A 19,752-nucleotide genomic window follows, 5' to 3' on the forward strand; every position below is an offset into this window, starting at 1 on the left:
GCCAAAAAACACCCTATGGAGAGGAAGAATCTGGAAGAATCTCAGACACATGACTGTGCTGCATCCTCTCATCAAAGCGTCAGAGTCAGAGAGCAGGGACTGACCTGAGTACAGTGTCCTGGAGTGAGGACGCCACCTAGAGGACAAGATAATACGGCTTCTGTGCGTCAGTGTGAGAAACTCACCATGGGGTGTCACCATCTGACAGCAGCACAAAGGATTAGTGACCATTACCTGACAACAACACACACTTAACATTTTACACCAGCCAAAGGTTAGATCACATGACTACTTACAGATGAAGTCCAACTCATGTCAGAGAGAGATGACACAGTTCATCAAAGAGGATTTCATGATGATTCCTGTTGTGATAACTGACTCACGCAGTGAATGTTACTTTTTCATTACCACTAAAATCATCATTCATCATTATCAAGAGTAATAATAGAAACAGCAGCATGATAATAATAATGATGATAATAAATTAGAACTTTTTTTCTAATGTCAGGCTTTGAGTGTCTCACTTCTCTGACAAATAAGCCTGTTTGCTGGCATACGTCCACCTGTCCAAGGCCAGTTTATGTTGAACCCTGCACTCTTTTTAATAAAGCCTGTTCGTGGCCGTTGGAGCTCTTGTCACCATTTTAACCTAATTTGTAACTCAGTCTGCATTCAAACTTGGGGCACAATTATCACTTCATATCCATACTGTCTGGAGAAACATTATGCATCTTATCTTTTTTTGCTTTGAATTTATAACATAAGTCACTTCATGTTTTTCATGCAGTACAGAAATATATTTGAAGGATCATTAAGTGAAAGAAAAGATGAGTACCCTGAGTACCCTTTAATCAGAAACTAGACTCAAGTTCAAGTATGTAACTGAAGTATGAAGAGTCAAAGTTACCGGTTTGGTTTCAATAGCTGCTGGTTATTGACCCCATCGCCTGAACCAACGTGTTGTCTGTGTCACAGCTCCGCCCCCGACTAAAAGCCTGTACTTGATCTGGTCTGTAGGACAGCTGCAGCTATTAAAGCTCTGAGGACCAAGGGGGCCACTGGACACAAGCGTCTCTCTGGATCAGCTACTGTGGGGGAACAAAAATAAACTCAGTTGAATTATTTAAGATTAAGCCCTACTTATCACAATGCATTGCCTGAAAAATCTGAGAACAGCTAACCCAGGGATTTTGCAGTTATTTAAAAATGCAGGGATCTTCGCTCGACTTGGAGCCGACAACATTGTTTTGTCCAGGACGCAGCAACCTGTTGCTCTCCCCTGGTGGGCCGCAGCATCACTGCACACCCACAAAGTCTTTCATCACCAGACGGGCCCTGATGTGGAACACGGACACTCAAAGTAGGTCACAATAGGCTGCCTCTAAACGAATAAATCACATATCATCACATGATGCCGATTTACTCATCTATTCTTCATCATTTGACAGCAATATTCCCACACAATGTACCCCAGGCTGATGTTCCTTAATTATTTTATAGTAATTGTTATCATCTCATAATTCATGCAATTAACTTTATCCCACAATCTCGCTAAACTTTTTCTAATTAATTTTTCTGTGCAGTGACTTTAAAATTTGTTTTTAGCCTTAAAAAATAATTAAATCAAGTTCTACTTTTTGAACTTTAACTCTTACCAGCAGATGACACCACATTCATTTTGTCTGTTTGTTAAAGGCAAACAAGCAGCTGATGGTCGATGGTTGTTAACAAACCATTAAGTAATTCTGGAGAAAGATAGCTGTTTATTGAATCTCATTGCCAGGCTGTGAAATCACTATCAACCCAAAATATGACTCAATAATGAAGTATCTTGATCCAGAATCACCCACAAACACCCAGAAAGACCACTAAAATAATATATATATAAATTTTTTAGGAAGTTCCTTTAGCTCAAAGTTTCCACATGACACCTGTTCTCATAGATCTTACATCTTGAAATCAGATTTTTAATGTGTACAGAAAAAAAAAAAAATACTGACACTTTTAGGAACGAATGTGACACAACATTTTAAAACCCATTTTTGACTGGAGAAGGACTTTAAACAACCTATGGGCAGAGGAAGGCTAACTGGCTAACTTGCTAAACTGACAAGAAGGTGAATAAAATAGGTTAAGCTTTCTTTAAAATTACATTAGATTGTATTCTTAGCAAAATTGGATACCTTTAGACAAATAGGTAAAAAGTAAAAAGAAAAAATCTGCTTTCTGGTGGTATTTGAATGCTTCATTCTACAATTTTACGTTGTATTTTTCACATTTTCACAATTCTTATTTAAAAGTAACATAAAGATAGATAGTGAATAATACTTCAAAATACATGTTTCTGTGGGTACGTTTGTATATGTTTGTATATATGTATGTATGTATCACACCAGGTTGTGTGTGTTGCTTGTCTTTGCAGAAGTAGGTTTATGTCCAGCATGGAGGACCTTCTTTTCTACACCATCACCGAAGGCCAAGAGATGATCCCCCTCTCTCAGTTCATCTCTGTGAGTCAACAACGCATTCACGCTTCCCCTGTCATGCTATGGACATACAGACAAATCGCACTCTTCCCTCCAGCAGTATTGTATTTCCTAAAAAGCACCCTTGACTTCTTCAGTTAAACTAACCTCTAGGAGTGACACGAGAGCTCGCAGCAGGAATCCAGAGCTTCTCCGAACATGTTTAAGGGCTTTCTTATGTAACAGGAGTAAATATAGCAGATGTGACACTGTGGTAATCATTAGAGAACAACTTGCATTATTAGTATTGAAATTTAATTATTTGGGGATTTTAATTGCAATAATATTTTACATGTCAGCAGATGTCTGACAATATCATTATACTGAAGGCATTTCCCCCAAACACATACCTCATACCAGAGAGAGAAGAAGAAGAAGAAGAAGAGGAGATGCTGAGAGAATCTTGTCCTGTCCCATCTCAGAAGATGATAGAGACTGTGTGGTGTTTTTATAATAACAAACAAGCTATTGTAAACCATCTCACCTTCATTTAGCTTCTCATGGTGCGACCCTCTGGGCAGTGACATGGAAAAACACCAGACATGGACATCTGGTGTCCTCGGGTGTCTATGGCAACTTGGTGGTTTTAGAAAGGAGCACACATTAAGAGAAGAGACGTGTGTCAGCACAGGTGGCTTATTGTCACAATACGGATGATTGGATGTTTCTGACGAGGTGATTGGGTCAGGATATAGATGTCAATGGTAGTAACACCACGAGGCAGCATGTTCAGTCTGTCAGTGTCCTCACATGTAGATAACTGCAAAAACACCCACCTTAACGCATCACTTAGCCTCATGCTGTTGTCAGCAGAGAATATTATTTCATCATATAATTTATCTGTGAATTAACTAACGAGGCCAAGGTCTCGTCCACAATCCCACTCTGTGTCTATTGTCTGTTTTTATTCAATTTCTTGAAAAACAAAACTGCTGACAAACCTAAAGATAGCAAAACAATCCCACACAGTCAGTTTTAGGATAAAACAAACACAAATAAAAACGATGACCGTGGCTCAAACTTGAGCATTTTCCTGCCCTGAAGCTAAGAATCTCAGATGTTCAGGAACAGCAACAACGAGTTTGCAGCCACGTGTTTGTTGTGTGAATCAGTCTTCAGATGAGATGACTCTCTGCAGTCGGGAGGGCCGTGCACGTGGCGTCCCCCCAAAATAGACTCGTGTGGTTCATACGGAGACCGTCAGCCTGTCGTGTGACTTATGAGAGGCATTCCAGTGATCTTGTTTGTGCCTGTATTTCCTCTTAAGCCCCCGGGGGATACTTTTAAATAACTATATGTGCCATCTCCACATGTTTGAAATCCTTTTAAATTTTCTGATCAAGTCTGTCATCCGTGACCCCTAATTTTGTCCCTTAATTAGCTCAAACCCAGCTCATCTTTCTCCCCTCTCAAGGCTTTGAGAAAAACAGGTTTGCTGACATCTGATCCTCGGCTGCGTGACTGCGTCCATCAGATGCGACAATCCACACGTGACTCTGTTGGGCCAGTCATGATGGACAAGACGCTATTCAAAAGGTGAGAAGAGTCCTGTTTATTTATGGAGACATAGTTATGCACACTGTCCTCAAGTGGGAGTGTTCAACTTTTACCTGCATCAGGGAACTAGACAGAACACCAGCTTTTGTTGTGTAAATAAAGACTTGCTTGCTATCGCTGCTGCATAACCAGTTTTATCTGGTGTTCATTCTAAAACTCGTAGACAAATTAGTTTCTTAAGACTGCAAATTAACCTGGGATGTTTCTTTTAAAAAAAACCAAAAGCGTCGAGAAAAAAGGATGAAAGTGTGTAAGGTTAGGTGAGGTTAAGGTCTTTTGTGGTGAAGTGCAAGAGTAACAAGAGGAGTCATCCATGGTCAGAGCTATTTGAGTCCAAGAGACTGACAGAGACAGGCGTTTTGTGGCTGACAGCTGCTACCAACCAAATTCAAATCCACACATGCCAGCCAAAGCAGGAGAGAGTCCAGGAAAACAGAGGCTCTCCAGGGCTGAAAGGGCATGGTTGAGCTCCAGACTGTGACACTTACATAAGTCGGCTCAGCAGATCTATAAACCCAATGCAAGGCTGCTGTCCAAACAGCATAACTCACAAGTGTAATTCACCTAATTAGCTGTGTTCAACTCTATTATTTTTCTTTTTTTTTTTTTTTTGCTTGTTTTCTTAAATTCTTGAGGTTATCCTTTCCTGAAGAGCACTCAGGAGCTCACTATAAATATGCTACTAGAAATAGAGAGAGCTATCTCCTATTTTTTTTAGTAAATGACCCATATGAATAATACAAGCTCCCTCCACTCTCTTCTCCCGGTGGCACAAAACCTCACGCTAGCATCGCCTTGGATTAGCGAGGGCTGCAGGGCGGATATTTCAGTTCAGACTATCCGTGACAGAACGTAAATACCTTTTCATGTGCACATGCTGCATCGCTGACCAATTATAGCAATGAAACTCTATAATAACGATTAGATCTGCTGATACACGCAGGTGGTTTAGTAAACCTGTTTACCCTTTTAACTTGATGTTTATTGGCTTAAATCAGGTCACTCTGGATCCTGTGGTTAAGCAGTTGAGCATTTCAAATAAATTGATTGGAGTTTGAGATGTTTATCAGGCAGAACCAATCTCAGTGACTATGAGTGAGATTTTACTGTTTGAGTCAAAGAAGCTAAACTTTGTTTTGACAAAATTCTACCACATTGTTAACAATTTTAATGGGGATTATGGCTGATGTCCCAAAACCTGAGCAAAGAAAAACCTAAATTATCTGTGTGGCTAAACACCTCTACTGTTAAATAAAATTTTTTCTTGTTTTGTAAATGTATATATTCTAACATTTACCAATAGGCTACTCCACTGATATATTTGCATAATCTTAGTGTATCATGTGTGCATGTTTTTCAGCATTTCAAGCTCTTTATACCCATAAACTCTAAAACTAAAAGTGTCTTCTTGTAGGTGTGTGGGCAACAACATCATGCTGTTGACTAAGGCTTTCAAAAAACAGTTCATCATCCCGAACTTTGACGAGTTTACCCAGCAGATCGATAAGATATACGAGAGCGCTCAACGACAGGAGGCAGGACAAGTAAGTAACATCCTAACACACGGACTAATTCAGCGTTTGCTCATTCATTACAGTGACACTCATGTGTATCTCATGCCTTCATGTAGGTCGCTGATTACATTCCCCAGCTCGCTAAGTTCAGCCCTGATCTCTGGGGTGTGTCTCTGTGCACAATTGACGGACAGAGGTACAGCAGCATCTTTGCTTTAACCCTCCTGTTGTGTTCATTTGTCAGGAACAGCAGTGATGTTCCCAGGTCAATTTGATCCAGTGCATATTTTATTATCCAAAAGAAGTCTGAAAATTAAAAAATAAATCCTGATAAGCATTGTTAATATTTAATTACAAACTATTTTGTCAATATTTAGTGTAATGGTGTTCCTTACCTCTCACAGATAATGGTTCAATTAAGATAATTCAGTCGTTTTTCATAAAAAAATAATTTAAAAAACACGTTCAACGTTTTTTTAATGTTTCACCACTTTCAGTTTCACTTTTCTGATACCCTTTTACCCTCAGTTTGACTGCTTGGTCTAACTGACCCGAACAGTATCTATGTGATATAAACGTGCGGGGGGGTGGTTGCAAATATGTGAGATGAACCATTTTCATGTTATATGATTACTCTAATTAAGGCAAGCAGAAGAAGTTTCCTACTGAAAAAAATACTTGTAACTATTTTTCCTTGATCTTCAAACTTTAACACGGGTCAAATTGACATGAACATAACAGGAGGGTTAACTCATGTGTGTCCATTCTGCAAACCTCCACCGTGTGTGCTGGCTCACTAACACTCCTCCATTTCTTGTTGTGTTTGTTTCGTTTCCACGCTTTTCCATCACGCCCTCATGTCGTGCAGACACTCTGTGGGTGACACAAAAGTTCCCTTCTGTCTGCAGTCGTGTGTGAAGCCTCTGGAGTACGCCATCGCTGTGCACGACCTCGGCAGTGAGCGCACTCATCAATTTGTGGGCAAAGAGCCCAGCGGATTCAAGTTCAACAAACTCTCTCTAAATGAGGATGGTAAGTGTTTTGGCACAATCGAGAAATTCTTTCCAGTAAGAACAAACACTAACGGTAACAGCGAATGTAAAGATGAGTAACCTGAGTTTTGGTAAACGCTTTCTCTTCCGGTATGTAAATGGGAACTTTTGGCAGCTTTAGTCCTTGATTGGGTAATTTGAACTGACTCTGTTTGTTGGCAAGAACAAGTCTGCATTTTACGAGAGAAAAAAAGTTGTGCTGATGGACTTTCAGACAAACTGTGTACCAATTTATCACCTCACCTTTGTAGCCAGATGCTATTACATGCTCCCCCCTGAAGAAAACAGAATTGTACTGTGTGTGTGTGTGTGTGTGTGTGTGTGTGTGTGTGCAGTTTATTAGCTGATGTTACTCTAATATCCCCTGATGAAATATCCGCTCTCATCTCAGCTGCTTATTGCTCTTGTGGTTAGGGGCAAATGAATGATAACATGCTCTTGTTTCTTGTGCAGACAAACCACACAACCCAATGGTGAATGCCGGGGCTATCGTCATAAGTTCTTTAATTAAGGTAAAAAAACCTGAAGGCTTGTCAGCAGTGAATATACTGATATGACAGAAGATATTTACTGAATGCATACTACAAAGTTGGTTGTCATTAATGAGGATGTCAGGCCAAACCAAGGAGTGAAAGCTCAGAAAATATCCACTCCTGCCCAAGAACAGGCTCTCTGTTTTCTTTTTCTGCGGACCTTATTGTATGAAGTTTTTCCCTTAAGTTATTATCGTGTAGCGTAGCATCCTGCTGCAGTCTCTCGCTGAGTTAAACCCAGTTCAAAGGACACTCGGCCTTCATAAACCAGAAACTAAACACAATATTCAGACATGTTTCTAAATGATCAGTAGATACAGCATGAAAAATGAAAGCTGCAATGTGCAGTCTGAGGACATTTTCTCTCATTGTGTTCATTTTGGCACTTTTCACTCATCAAAACAAAAGGAAGACTTGCAGCCCACGTATGGCTTCACAAATTTATTTGAAATCTGCCATCAAAAATCAGTGTGAAAACGTGATCACTATTCGCAGTCTGTGCTCGCTTTTGTGAAACAGGAACCAGCCTTGTACAAAGCAAAATTTGTGGCACCTTTCTGCAGCAGAACATACAGCATAAAGAAGCTTCGGACAATTCTCTACGCTTTCCTGTTCTGAAAACTTTCTTAAAGCTGAATCTATTGACCATGATGTTGTGATGTTCAAAGAGATTACTGGAAACATTATGATGCCAACTAGGTTGAAAAACAGTGAACGAATTCCTGAAACATGACGTCAGCTATCTGATCTCACCTATTGGCTGGTCATTTCGCCCCCTTCTTGGCTGGCATCAGTACATCATCAGCCCAACTTACCTGTGAGTTTTGTGGAGTTTAGCCATATGTGGTTGTGTGTGTTTTCGCTGTGGAGTTTTCCTGTAAGTTTACTGGCTAACTGAAGAGATACTCTGAACCTCTTATCATATGTGGGTCAGGTTCAGCAGCGAGGGAGGGACTCGCTGTGTGTTTTTTGCATGACAGCAGGGGCGTGTGTGTGCCACTGGCCAATCACAGCCCTGAGAAGAGAAGGTGTGTTGTAAATACCCTCACTTGTGTGTGTTTAGATGGGGGGGTTGGGCGGTGGGTAGCTACATCATTTGAACACAGTTTGTCAGTAAAGTTGTTTTGACTTCATGCAATATTCATGCCTCAGAGTGGAACAGTTCATGAGTTTTAATGTCACAAATTTATATGTTTTGCTCAAAAACTAGTTGGCAGAGCCTGCCCCTGAAAAGACATAAAATCTTATTGGCCATGAAGTTTAGCCTCAGGTCATCCCTTCATCTCACAGTAATATTTGATATCATTTTTAACCTTTATAGAGAGAGCCATTAAATATGAATGTGACAACCATTTGTATTTGGTAACTTTACACCTCTGTAATGATCCCTGACCAGTCTTTGAAACTCAAGCACAGCCATGCAGACTGACAGGCACAAAGATATCGTGTACACATACCTTTACATCCACCCAAGACTCAAAACTCTGTTTTGGCATCCGGTGCTGAAACACTGCCATCTATAGGGACTGAGAGTGCTAGTGTGCTTACAAGAAGAAAGTGATTTATGTCCTTTGTTTTGACAGCCTCATTCAAATAAGGCAGAGAGGTTTGACTACGTAAGTAAATGCCTTTCATTTTTAATTTGTATTTAATTCTACTAGTTAATTTGATGACCCTACTGAGCCACGTGTAAATATGATGTTACTGCAGGTGATGGAGTTTGTGAAAAGCATGACCGGTAGAGAGTATGTGAGCTTCAGCAATGCAACGTGAGTACCACGCTATACGAGATACATAACTGTCCTGTGGCACGTGAAACGCAGCTTTTTAACAACACTTCTTATGTTCTTGCAGTTTCCAGTCAGAGAGGGAAACTGGTGATAGGAATTACGCAATTGGGTATTACCTCAAAGAGAAAAAAGTGAGTATTTTGGTATTGGTATAGTTTTTTGGTATTTTGTGTTTAAATACAATCACGTCAAGTGCTAGATTTCCAAAAAAATTTTATATCCTCGGTATGCACTAACTCTTTATCTTAATCCTTGCAGTGCTTTCCTCCCAGTGCAGATATGATGGCGGCCCTTGACTTCTACTTTCAGGTAAGACTCTACTACATTGTAGTTTTCTGTGGAGGAAATCGTATCTGAAACTGTGTCTTTACTGTGCAACTGGAGCTGATCGGCTTGGTTTGGAATAAAGCATCTGATGCCGACCTCACGGTGATGACGCATACTCCAGGAAGTCCTGTGACTATCCCAAGAAATAGCCTGGCACATAACCTCCCCTAAAACTTCTTAGCATACATATGATGATACATAATGTTTACTGGTGAGCTTTAGACAGGGTATTTAAAGTCTTTAAAGCTAACCTGGCTGGCTGTCGCGTGATATTTGATATCAGCCTTCACATCTACCTCTCCGCAATAAACCAAACAAGTGTACTTTGCAAAATGTTGATTAAAAAAGTTTCAATAGCGGGCAGGGACAAGATGGCTGTAGAGGTAAAGAGGTAATCAACACCTTGTGTACATTGTCAGTAATCTTCATATTCATCTTTCTTATAGTATGTCCTTCCAGTTCAAAAAAATCTTTTTTTGGTTTTTTTTTTTCCATTTGGTGTTCCAGTTGTGTTCCATCGAGGTGACCTGTGAGTCAGGAAGTGTCATGGCTGCCACGCTGGCCAATGGGGGCATTTGTCCAATCACAGGCGAGCGCGTGCTGAGTGCCGAAGCCGTTCGTAACACCCTGAGTCTCATGCATTCCTGCGGCATGTACGACTTCTCCGGCCAGTTTGCCTTCCACGTGAGTTTCTGGGAATTCAGAGATCTGTCGCTACTCCGAGAGGTTGTTCATCATGAAATCCAGGTTTCTGATTTGTTCATTTCTGAAGGATACATTTTGTTTGCTCCTCTCGTTCAGGTGGGCTTGCCTGCTAAATCTGGCATTTCAGGTGCTGTTCTGCTGGTGGTCCCCAACGTCATGGGTGTGATGTGTTGGTCCCCACCTTTAGATAGGCTTGGAAACAGTGTTCGTGGCATTCACTTCTGTCAGGTAATCAGCCGCCACAGTTTTATTGATTTGTCTTTATCCAATTTGATTGCATCTGCATGTGCTTTGGAAAATTCAATCTTCTTTGACTTTTTATTCACTAGGAACTTGTGTCTTACTTCAACTTCCACAATTATGACAACCTGAGACATTTCACGAAGAAACACGACCCCCGAAGAAAATCCGATGATGATCAGGTAAGTCCAGTACAGGTGCAAAGGCTGCAATTCTCATTCAGGCTGATAGGAAACACTGATTTCTGACATTTTTTGCTTACAGTAGTAATGTTTGCTTTTGATCCATTAGAACAAAGCAGTGGTAAACCTGATGTTTGCAGCCTACAACGGTGACGTCTCTGCTCTGAGGAGGCAAGTAAAAACAGAAACCTTTAATTTTTCATCGCAAAGCTCCGACACCAGACGAGTACACAGCAGCTGGATGATGCATTCTTAAAGGATCAGTTTGTTGTTACACTTGTTGTTGCTACTGACTATTGATTTACTTCAGTTCAATTCAATTTTATTTTAAGTGCCAATTCATAACACTCATCTCAAGACACTTTACAGGTGTGTAAAAAACACATTCAAAAAAACTCAGAATCGGAGAGAAACTGGTCCCAGGGCAGAACCCCACACTGAGTAAGCTTTTGGTGACAGTGGCAAGGAAAAAGTTCCTTTTAACAGGCAGAAACCACGAGCAGAACCAGACTCAGTGTAGACGGCCTTCTGCTGTGACCACCTGGGAGGGAGAGGGAGGAGATGAGAGACAGGGAGATGGACAGAGACAGGAGAGGGGGAGAGGAGAGACAGGGAGATGGAGAGAGACAGGAGAGGGGGAGAGGAGAGACAGGGAGGATAGAGAGAACAGTGCAGAGCAGGAGCAGCAGGATCCGGGCAGGGCCAAGGAGATGGTTCTGGATCCAGCTGCACTATCAGTGCAATAGGCAAGGCCATAGAGGGCTCAGGATCCAGCAGCGGTACCAGGCCTCAGGAGAGCGGGGTAGGAGATTTTGGATCCAGCAGCTTGCTCCGGAAGTGCTGAGAAAAGATGGAGCACAAAAGCTCTGGGGAGAAATCTAAACCTATAGCAGCATAACTTACTGGGAGTTAGATGAGAAGACCACTTTCACATCAGTTAAAGCCAAGAGCTTGGCTCAGACTGAAGATTGGAAGCAAAAGTCTGCCCATCTGCACCTCAACATACTATACCTTATCTGTTCAATATGTACAAAATCCAAAGTTTAAAATGACAAGTTTTGTGTAGGAAGTCACTGCAACCCAACCAAGAAATAGTCCAACATGTACCATCCCATTTAAATCATAACACATCAGTTTTACACATTCTTGCCATTTGAACACTTTCACACGTTATTAAACAAGCAGTTGGAGTTCATATTTCCTTTGTGCAACCCCGCTCCTTCGTTACCTCTCCAGGTTTGCCCTCTCAGCCGTGAACATGGAGCAGAGAGACTACGACTCTCGCACGGCGCTCCATATTGCTGCTGCAGAAGGTGATGCTTTGTCATTAGTGCGTTCATTCTTCAGTGATCTCGGCTATGATAAAAAACGAACAAATGAAATATGGCGTTGTGGTCGCTCATTTTTCTCTTTCAGGTCACGTGGAAGCTGTTATCTTCCTGACTGAAATATGCAAAGTGAATCCCCACATGAAAGACAGGTAGGGATATTAAATATAAACGTATTCACCTGATTTGAGATGCTATATGTACATCTCTATATTACTAATCAGGGCTACCTGTCTGTCTCCATGTTACCTCGTGTTATCTGTCAGATGGGGGAACTCACCTATCGATGACGCCATGCAGTTCGGCCATAATGTTATTGTTTCAATCCTGCAAGAGTACCAGAGTGTGTACTCTGACTGTGACTCGCCATGCGTCGCAGAGGAGCAGAAGACCTCGCTGGATACAGCAAAGAGCATCGTTTAAACCACAAGGCATCATAAAGGGTTTGTAGGAGAAATGAATCTGTTTTATTACACACCTGAGAGGACTGAAAGGACAGAGGATGACTGAGAGACACAGTGAATGAATGAGTTTATCTTAAAAATGGTAATAGATGTTATGTGAAAAGAAAAAGTAAAGAATCAACAAAGGGTTATATAGAACAAGCAATGTGTTGCTTGTATAAAGAAAATTCACATTAATTTAAGCCACAATTGGCTTGTGTTTCAATATTAATATATATTTTTGTGCTTAGCTTCTAATGGAAAAAACCACTGAGATGTAAATATCTAATATATTGTGCTTTTTTATTTTTAAAATATTGAAATATATTTTGCCTAATCAGTAGTTGTTTAATCAGGTGATTTTATGCCTGCTGAAAAATAACTGTATATGTTCACAGGTGCTTTGTTAATTACTCTACCTCAGCAGGAAGTGATTATGCTTGGCACCTCATTGAGGCTCATAAACCTGTTAAGTCACAGCTGATAACTTGTGTTGATGTAGTTATTTTATTTTTGCCTTCTTGGAGGAATTACCCTTGCTTCATTAGAGTGACCTCTTTTTATTGGTTACGTATGTATCACAGAAACATTTGACTAATTCTAACACAAATTTATAGGCTAATTACTAAAATCTGGCAAATGACTGTTGGAAACTACACACTCACACTTGTTTTAATGACAGCAAGTTTTTTTGCTTGTTGGTTTTTAGTTTTTGCAGCGCACTGGGAATCTCAACAATTATGAAACAGTTGAATTACAACCAATAAAGGTGGGATGTTAATTTGCTAAAAGCACAAGGACAATATATTTAAAGGCAGGAGATGTTGGTTGATGTTTTGAGTTGCAGAGCCAGTTAGTTAGTGTCATCCAAACACTTAAGTGTTGTTAAAAGAAAAGGTGATGGAACAAAGTGGAAATGAAGTGCCCTTGAGTGTATATATGAGTGTATATTCACCAAAAAAAAGTATTTGTACATTAAATATCTTATCTTTGCGCTATATTAATTGAATAAAGTTAAAAAAGAATATATAAATTATTGCATTCTGCTTCTATTTACGCTTCACACAGCATCCCATTAACTTCTTTGTTATTGGTGTTGCAAAAAAATGGAATTTTGTTCACTTTATTCATCTATGCATTTTATTCATTGCATTTCATTTAACTCTGACAGTGAAATAATCCCTGCGCATGACTTAAAGCTTTAGCCTGTCACTGTAAATATCATCCTGCTGTACATAAAACAGAATTGAAACATAAAAGGAGTTTCAGTGAAGTGTTATTTTATTAAACAATAATACAGTATGAACATGAGACTGAAGTGCGTTTGGTAACGCCAGAGCACAGCGAAAATACTTGGCAGTTAATGTTCCTCTCAGAAACAACCACACATCATTTCACATCAGGTTTAGTCTGAGAGGTAATACATGAGGTATGCATAAAAACAGCTTGTGTGACTCTGACTGCCTGAGGCTGAATGACATACACAAAGTATGAGCTTGCATTGTTAAGAGTCATGATTATGAACCAACTGGACCACAGAAAATTAACCATCACCTGCAACTGAGCTGTAAATAACTCCCATATACAGTAGATGTTGTCTTTATTGCTTGTAATAAATGTTACCACGGCACCAAATGCAAGCCCACAGTCTTATATGGCCATCCCAAGCATCACCATCACAGTTCATCCTGCTTCACTTCAGGCCTTCAGGCTTCTCCACACCAGAGTGTGTGAGCAGCTCCCCGTCCCAGAGTCCAAAAGCGGGGCACAGGGGAGCCTTAAACTGGACCCTGAAGGAGTGAATGATTGCGGGTTTTTCAATGTCCACCAGCCCCAGAAGGCCCGCTTCATAGTCAAGCAGGATGCCTACGCGGTCCGGCTTGCCCACCAACGTCACAGGAACTACCTTATTGTTAGTCATGGCAAACCACTTACGCTGAGCATAGCCGAACACCCAGGAGGAGTTGTTGGTGCCCACGCAGTCCTCTCGGGACATCAGTGCCTCGGCCACACCCAGACGAAACTCTTGAGACTTTTTGACCGTCACCTCCCAATAGTGTCGCCCGCTGCTGATCTTCTCGTCGCCAAACACGACGGCCCAGTCTCGGAAACGTTCGGGATTGTCTTGCACGTGGCTGGGGTCCAGACCAAGTATGCGGTAGATGACACCAGTGTTTTTCTTGAAGAGGTCCAGACTGCTGTGAGCCGTCCGCTCATCAAGCCTGAATTGAAGATCTAAGGAGGGTAACAAAAAAAACACAAAACAATGGATGTTGTGATAATGACTTTTCATTTTTATATTTAACGATGGTTGCCTCACTGGAGCCTGGCATAATATACAAATTTGTTTATTTGTTTAATGAGCAGTACTTTGTAGCTCAAGTCTCATAAATTCATTTAAACCATTGGTTCCTGAAGTGTGACTTATAACTAGTAACTTCTGCTTTGCATTACTGGAGAAGAATCATTGTTACTGTTATTACTTCTGGGATCTTCCTACTACACATGCAAGATAAAACTCTGCAAAAAAGATATTATTAAGTATTACATGATTCTGTTATACAAATATTATTCATTTGGGAATAGTAGTGGAGTAAAAAGTACAATATTTCCCTCGGAAAGGTGGCAGACTAAAACTAAAAAGAGACACGACAAGATGATACTCAAGTGAAGTGCTTACGTGCAGTGCAGAACAGTCAGTTACCGACGTGTGAAAATATGTATTATCATGTACTTTAAATCATGTTTTGAACGCATGCGCATTTCAGGCCACAAAACTAGCTGCAGTCCGGGATGTGTTTCGAAGGAAAATTATATCCTCGTCTTTTCATTTATTTACCACGAAGCTGTGTTACGTGTTGCTTCGTTACCGAGTCTGTTGTTCCGGCAGGAAACACATTTTCTAACGAGAAAAGCCCGAAACAATCACAGTCATCAGTCATTAGCTGTCAGACTCGGCCGTGTGCCTGATGGGACACTGACCTCTGAGCTGCAGCTACGGCCGCGGAAACCAACGGCTATTTTGTTAATTTCTACTAAAAACTTCACTCACTCATCCCCGTCGAGGTGGTAATGTAGCATCTCCTCGCCAGATGGCTGTGTCTGACTGACAAAGAGGTGACAGTCCGTCCTGCTAGGCGACAGAGACGAACTGCACTAACAGGAGTCGCCATGTTTTCCACTGCTGCTGCCTCTCACATGTTTCAGTTCCTTCTGCCTAACCGAAACGGAGCAGCACCGCGCTCTGCTGCCCCCTGCAGGCCCGGAGAGGAACACACAGACCAACGGCTCACATCAGCACCACGGACAGCAGCCAGTCTGTCGACACTTTGAGGTCTCAAAATGTGTCAAACGGTGTCATCTTTTAGTGTGGATACCCACAGCCATACTGTTCATATCCACATAACCATAACTTAATTTAAAAGTCCAGTAGATGTGCTGAAAATTTTCATTTGATTGGGTGGTGCTGCCTTATTCAAACTTAATCACTTGGTCTAATAAAAAAGCAGAAAGTAGAAAAAACCCTAAATGCCCATCACAGTTTCATTGGTGTTTTGGCAAAACAAAAGAGTTCAAACCCCTAAAAATATATATAATTTAAGCTAACAAACAAAAGTAAATTGTAAAATGAATAAATCAGTCAAATTGGCTAAAAATAGTTTTTAACTGAAAACTACAACATGCACAGATGAAAATGCCCACTTCAATGTCAAACTACATAACATCTCAGAAATTTAATTTAAAAAAACAGAAATTATGTGGAGTCAACATGCGCTGTGTGGTTTTGAACAGAAAGCAATAGGAATCTGTTTTAAGTGGTAGGTTTAGATGAGGGGACGTGCTCACATCATTTACTTAACCAAAAATACAGTATTTGAATAAATGACTTGGTTACATTCCTCCACTATACTGTACTGACACAAAACAGGGATGTCATCGATGCAAATCAACATCACACAGTCACATGTCTAAAACCGTACACGTTAGGGAAAGGTTTGCTTTAGCTTCACAATAAATCAGATGTAATACTCAGTCCATTTGTAGCTGTTTTAGAGATCAGAGCCCCCTGGGCACAATGACAAATGTACCAAAATTTGTAGTATCACAGATCAGAATCTGTTTTCATTCTTATGCATTTAATATTTAAATGTTATTCATTATTTATGACTTGTAATAAATATTTTGTCATATTAACAAAGCTTGATTCAGCCTTGTTGCGCAACCAGATCCATTTTTCACAGCAGTCTCCAGCTGGGGACTAAATGTCATTGTTTATTCATGGTCCAATCTAAACATGGACATATCATTATTTCCCTCTGTGGTGCTTGATGATGGCTTTGTTTTGCAGAGTGGCTGTCAGACATCCTCACCTCTTCTCACCTCTAATAGATGTGGGGTTCATGATCAAAGATTGTGTGTTACATTAAAATCTTTAGCTCCATTTCTCCAATTCAAGTCTTATTTTAATTCATTCATAATGCAACGGGAAATGATTACACAGTCATGGAAGAACATACAGTACTAGGCTGCGTTGTGCAAGAATAAACTAGGAATAATTGGTGGAATCAATTAATTTTTCTTTTTTTTATTATTTTCACTGTGATATTTTATAAGATGAAATCTTAAAGTTTAATAATGCAATAGCAAAGATGACAACCATAGAGGAAAACTGCTAAAATAAAATTCAAATCAAGAAGGGAGACTTTAAAGAAGTGTGGTTTCTTGCTTTTCACTCAGATGCGCTGAAATACTACTTGTGCTTTTCTCTGTCAGTGTGCTGAATTCTTGGTTTTATTTTGTCTTCATACTGCACAGGCTGCTGGATTTGGTGCTCTATCTCTGCCTCCTTAATTGGCAGAAAAGACAGTCTGTTCACTCTGTGTTGCCAGATTTGTCTGCATCCACCAGTCACAGTGTTTGTAGAAGCGGTCATTCAGTCCTTATTTGATAAAAGGGGCACTCCACCAGTTTCACACATGAAGTTCACATTGGTCGTCGCGAGGAGCACAACTCGACCTGTGAATACAATTGTGTAAGGTCTGAAAGGGGAGAAAAAAACAACCCTGGTGATGTCATCAGGGTCATCTCGACTTGAGCTCAGAGACTACAGATTTTAACAGAGAGCTTTGATCACAGACTGAGGTTGTGGAAGATGGCAGGCAGTGTTTAATGCTGGGAACATCCTGGTTCTCCTCCAGAAGTAAGAAAACCTAATTCAAAATCACATTTGACATTTTCATTAATGTACAAATGGTGCTAACAAAACACAAGCATTGGAGTAGCCTCACTCAGCAGTATGTTCAGTATGTTCATCAATTAATTTGTATTGTAATTTTTTTTTTAACATAAAATATAAGCCCCAGGAACACAATTTCTTTTTTTAGAAAGAGCAATGAAAGGTTAGTCCAGACATAACATGGCGACTTGCATTATGGGAAGTGTAGTGTTTTTGGATCTCAATTCATATCTCGGTCTGTGCTGCATCAATTTTGACCTTTTCTTTTTCTAATCTGCCCTTTGTGAGACCCCCAACGTGACCAAAGTGTAAAATTAAAATGTTGGTGTACCCCTTAAATGGGTTCTTAGTAAATTGTCTGTTTATAGCACTGAGATACAATTCGAAATTATGCCCAGTGTTCTTTTTTTTATTGTTTCAGACTCTCTCCATCTTTCACCCTCTTGTGATCCAAACATTTTAATTCCTGCCTACCACATGCTACACTAAAGTCCCTAAAGGAGTCTCTCTCTCTCTCTCTCTCTCTCTCTCTCCCCCTCTCCCCCCCTCTCTCTCTCTCCTCTGCGGTCTTGTGTAGTGAAGATGTGAAACTACATTAACTCACAGGTGAACAGCAGAGCGTCAGTCCGCTCTCTCCTCTTCCCCGCCAAACACCGCGGCTGCCGCCAGGCAGACACAAGCTCACGACTCACCACCGACCGGAATAACCAACCGCCTGACTCCCAAACAACCTTTCCAGTAGAGAAGGGGAAGGAAATGTATAAAATTCTCCAGACTTGAGCTGAAGATCTGCGGGCTGTTAAGGACGTGCGTAAAGCTGAGCTCCAGAGGAACTCTTAATAAATGAGCTGAAGTGTCAAAAGGCTTTCCTTCTCCGGGTTTCCTCTTGCTGGCGTGCCGGAACGATGCGTGCTTCACTGGACTCAAAAGCGAGCAGCCACTTCGTCGGCTGATGAAACACTTGGTCAACCCTTTTTCTTCGCTTTACTGCAACCCAGTGAGAAACCCGCAAAACATCGCTGTAGTGCATTGCTGAAGGACCCGCGTTTTGACATATTGGTTATGCGCGTCCACTCATGTGAAATGCTTCACTTCTGCTCTCAATTTCCGTTCGACTTTCCTAAAGAGTGGCGGATGGTTAAAATGTTTTTCTGTCGATGTGCATGAGGGATGGCGACCAAACAGCACCAAGTGGTTATCTACACGTTTGCACCTGTCCGGGTGGATAATGACAGTTTATGCCACAGATGAATGAGTGTATGCTCAGTTTCTTTTCACGGCGAGTGCTTTGAAGCTGTTTCCTGACTTTGGCTTTCAAAACGAGCTTGTTGCACAGTAACAATGGATCTCAAAGTGGAGACTGAAGAAATGGACGCAAATCAACCCCCACCCATTGAAGTTTTTGCGCACAGCTCGACCCTCCACGGAATCTCTCACATTTTCACGTACGAGCGGTTCTGCATCAAACGCTGCCTGTGGGTCGTGTTTTTCTTGGGCTCCCTGACCTTCTTGCTGTACGTGTGCGTGGACCGGATCCACTTCTACCTCGAGTACCCTCACGTCACCAAACTGGATGAGGTCACGACCCCTGTCATGACGTTTCCCGCGGTCACCTTTTGCAACCTGAACGCGTTCCGCTTCAGCCGCGTGACCCGCAACGACCTGTACCATGCAGGAGAGCTGCTGGCCCTGCTCAACCAGAGGTAATCAGAATAACCAGTGCAATAAAAAAAAGTGCAAAATGAAGCCCATAATTTAATGTTTCAAGCTGCTTCTGCAGCCTTAGTTATTCGTTATCATTATTATTCGTTATCATCCATATTTTACATTCGCTTTGAAAGTCAAATCAATTCTTTATGAAAACTCCCCACCCTTTATCTGCTTGTCATAAATACCCAGCTTCATATCTAACTAACCGCATTTACTCAGATGCTGTAGTAAAGTGCCAGCTTGAGGTACAAGTACTGCACTGGCTGTTTCTATTTTATGCCACTTAAGAGGCTACTTGTACTCCACTTCAGTTCAGAGGGAAATGTTCTACTTTTGACTCTACTATCAGATGTATTTGTTGATGGATGTTTCAGATTTATATTGAGATTGAAGTTTAAAATGTAAAAGAAATTAACAGTTAAACGGTGCAATAATAATAATACTGTCAGGTTCACAAGGAACAATTTTGATCATTTAAGTACATTTTGCTAGTATAACTTTAGTGGTGTTTTCAACATAGTACTTGTTTCTATAGTCTTGTATTAATACTTTTACTTTAGTAAACTGGCTGTTGTGTTTCAATCATCATCCAACAAGTTTCTACCTTTTT

General features: G+C 40.8%; 3 protein-coding genes across 3 annotated transcripts in view; 2 read left to right on the plus strand and 1 right to left on the minus strand.

Annotated features, from left to right (window-relative positions):
• Positions 1 to 1,025: 1,025 nt before the first annotated feature.
• Positions 1,026 to 13,229, plus strand: LOC124063399 (glutaminase kidney isoform, mitochondrial-like). The gene is made up of 18 exons (XM_046397031.1): positions 1,026 to 1,360; positions 2,423 to 2,510; positions 3,940 to 4,061; positions 5,497 to 5,626; positions 5,713 to 5,792; positions 6,465 to 6,628; positions 7,102 to 7,160; positions 8,765 to 8,797; positions 8,892 to 8,950; positions 9,036 to 9,102; positions 9,230 to 9,280; positions 9,806 to 9,982; positions 10,100 to 10,231; positions 10,333 to 10,425; positions 10,535 to 10,596; positions 11,662 to 11,738; positions 11,842 to 11,905; positions 12,020 to 13,229. The coding sequence occupies exons 1-18, from the start codon at positions 1,149 to 1,151 to the stop codon at positions 12,174 to 12,176; spliced, it is 1,827 nt and encodes a 608-aa protein (XP_046252987.1). The 5' UTR covers positions 1,026 to 1,148; the 3' UTR covers positions 12,177 to 13,229.
• Positions 13,230 to 13,459: 230 nt separating this feature from the next.
• On the minus strand, positions 13,460 to 15,427 carry spryd4 (SPRY domain containing 4). Its single transcript, XM_046397032.1, has 2 exons — positions 15,249 to 15,427; positions 13,460 to 14,431 (listed from the first exon to the last, which is right to left on the minus strand). The coding sequence occupies exons 1-2, from the start codon at positions 15,367 to 15,369 to the stop codon at positions 13,890 to 13,892; spliced, it is 663 nt and encodes a 220-aa protein (XP_046252988.1). The 5' UTR covers positions 15,370 to 15,427; the 3' UTR covers positions 13,460 to 13,889.
• Positions 15,428 to 17,984: 2,557 nt separating this feature from the next.
• LOC124063956 (acid-sensing ion channel 1-like) overlaps positions 17,985 to 19,752 on the plus strand; it is a 40,189-nt gene continuing 38,421 nt past the window's right edge. The window contains exon 1 of the mRNA XM_046398121.1: positions 17,985 to 19,135. Within this exon, the coding sequence (XP_046254077.1) occupies positions 18,774 to 19,135 (362 nt within the window). The 5' untranslated portion in view covers positions 17,985 to 18,773. The remainder of the gene's footprint in view (positions 19,136 to 19,752) is intronic.

This window comes from Scatophagus argus, chromosome 8, assembly GCF_020382885.2.
Source record: "Scatophagus argus isolate fScaArg1 chromosome 8, fScaArg1.pri, whole genome shotgun sequence".
Taxonomy (NCBI): domain Eukaryota; kingdom Metazoa; phylum Chordata; class Actinopteri; family Scatophagidae; genus Scatophagus; species Scatophagus argus.

Bases quoted from the DNA above. Each gene is read 5' to 3' on its own strand.
- LOC124063399 (XM_046397031.1), top strand. From the start codon at position 1,149: ATGCATTGCCTGAAAAATCTGAGAACAGCTAACCCAGGGATTTTGCAG. The intron at 8,798-8,891 runs GTAAGTAAATGC...ATGTTACTGCAG, and splicing joins AGGCAGAGAGGTTTGACTAC to GTGATGGAGTTTGTGAAAAG. The intron at 11,739-11,841 runs GTGATGCTTTGT...TTTCTCTTTCAG, and splicing joins CCATATTGCTGCTGCAGAAG to GTCACGTGGAAGCTGTTATC.
- spryd4 (XM_046397032.1), bottom strand. From the start codon at position 15,369: ATGGCGACTCCTGTTAGTGCAGTTCGTCTCTGTCGCCTAGCAGGACGG. The intron at 14,432-15,248 runs GTGAGTGAAGTT...TACCCTCCTTAG, and splicing joins TACCACCTCGACGGGGATGA to ATCTTCAATTCAGGCTTGAT.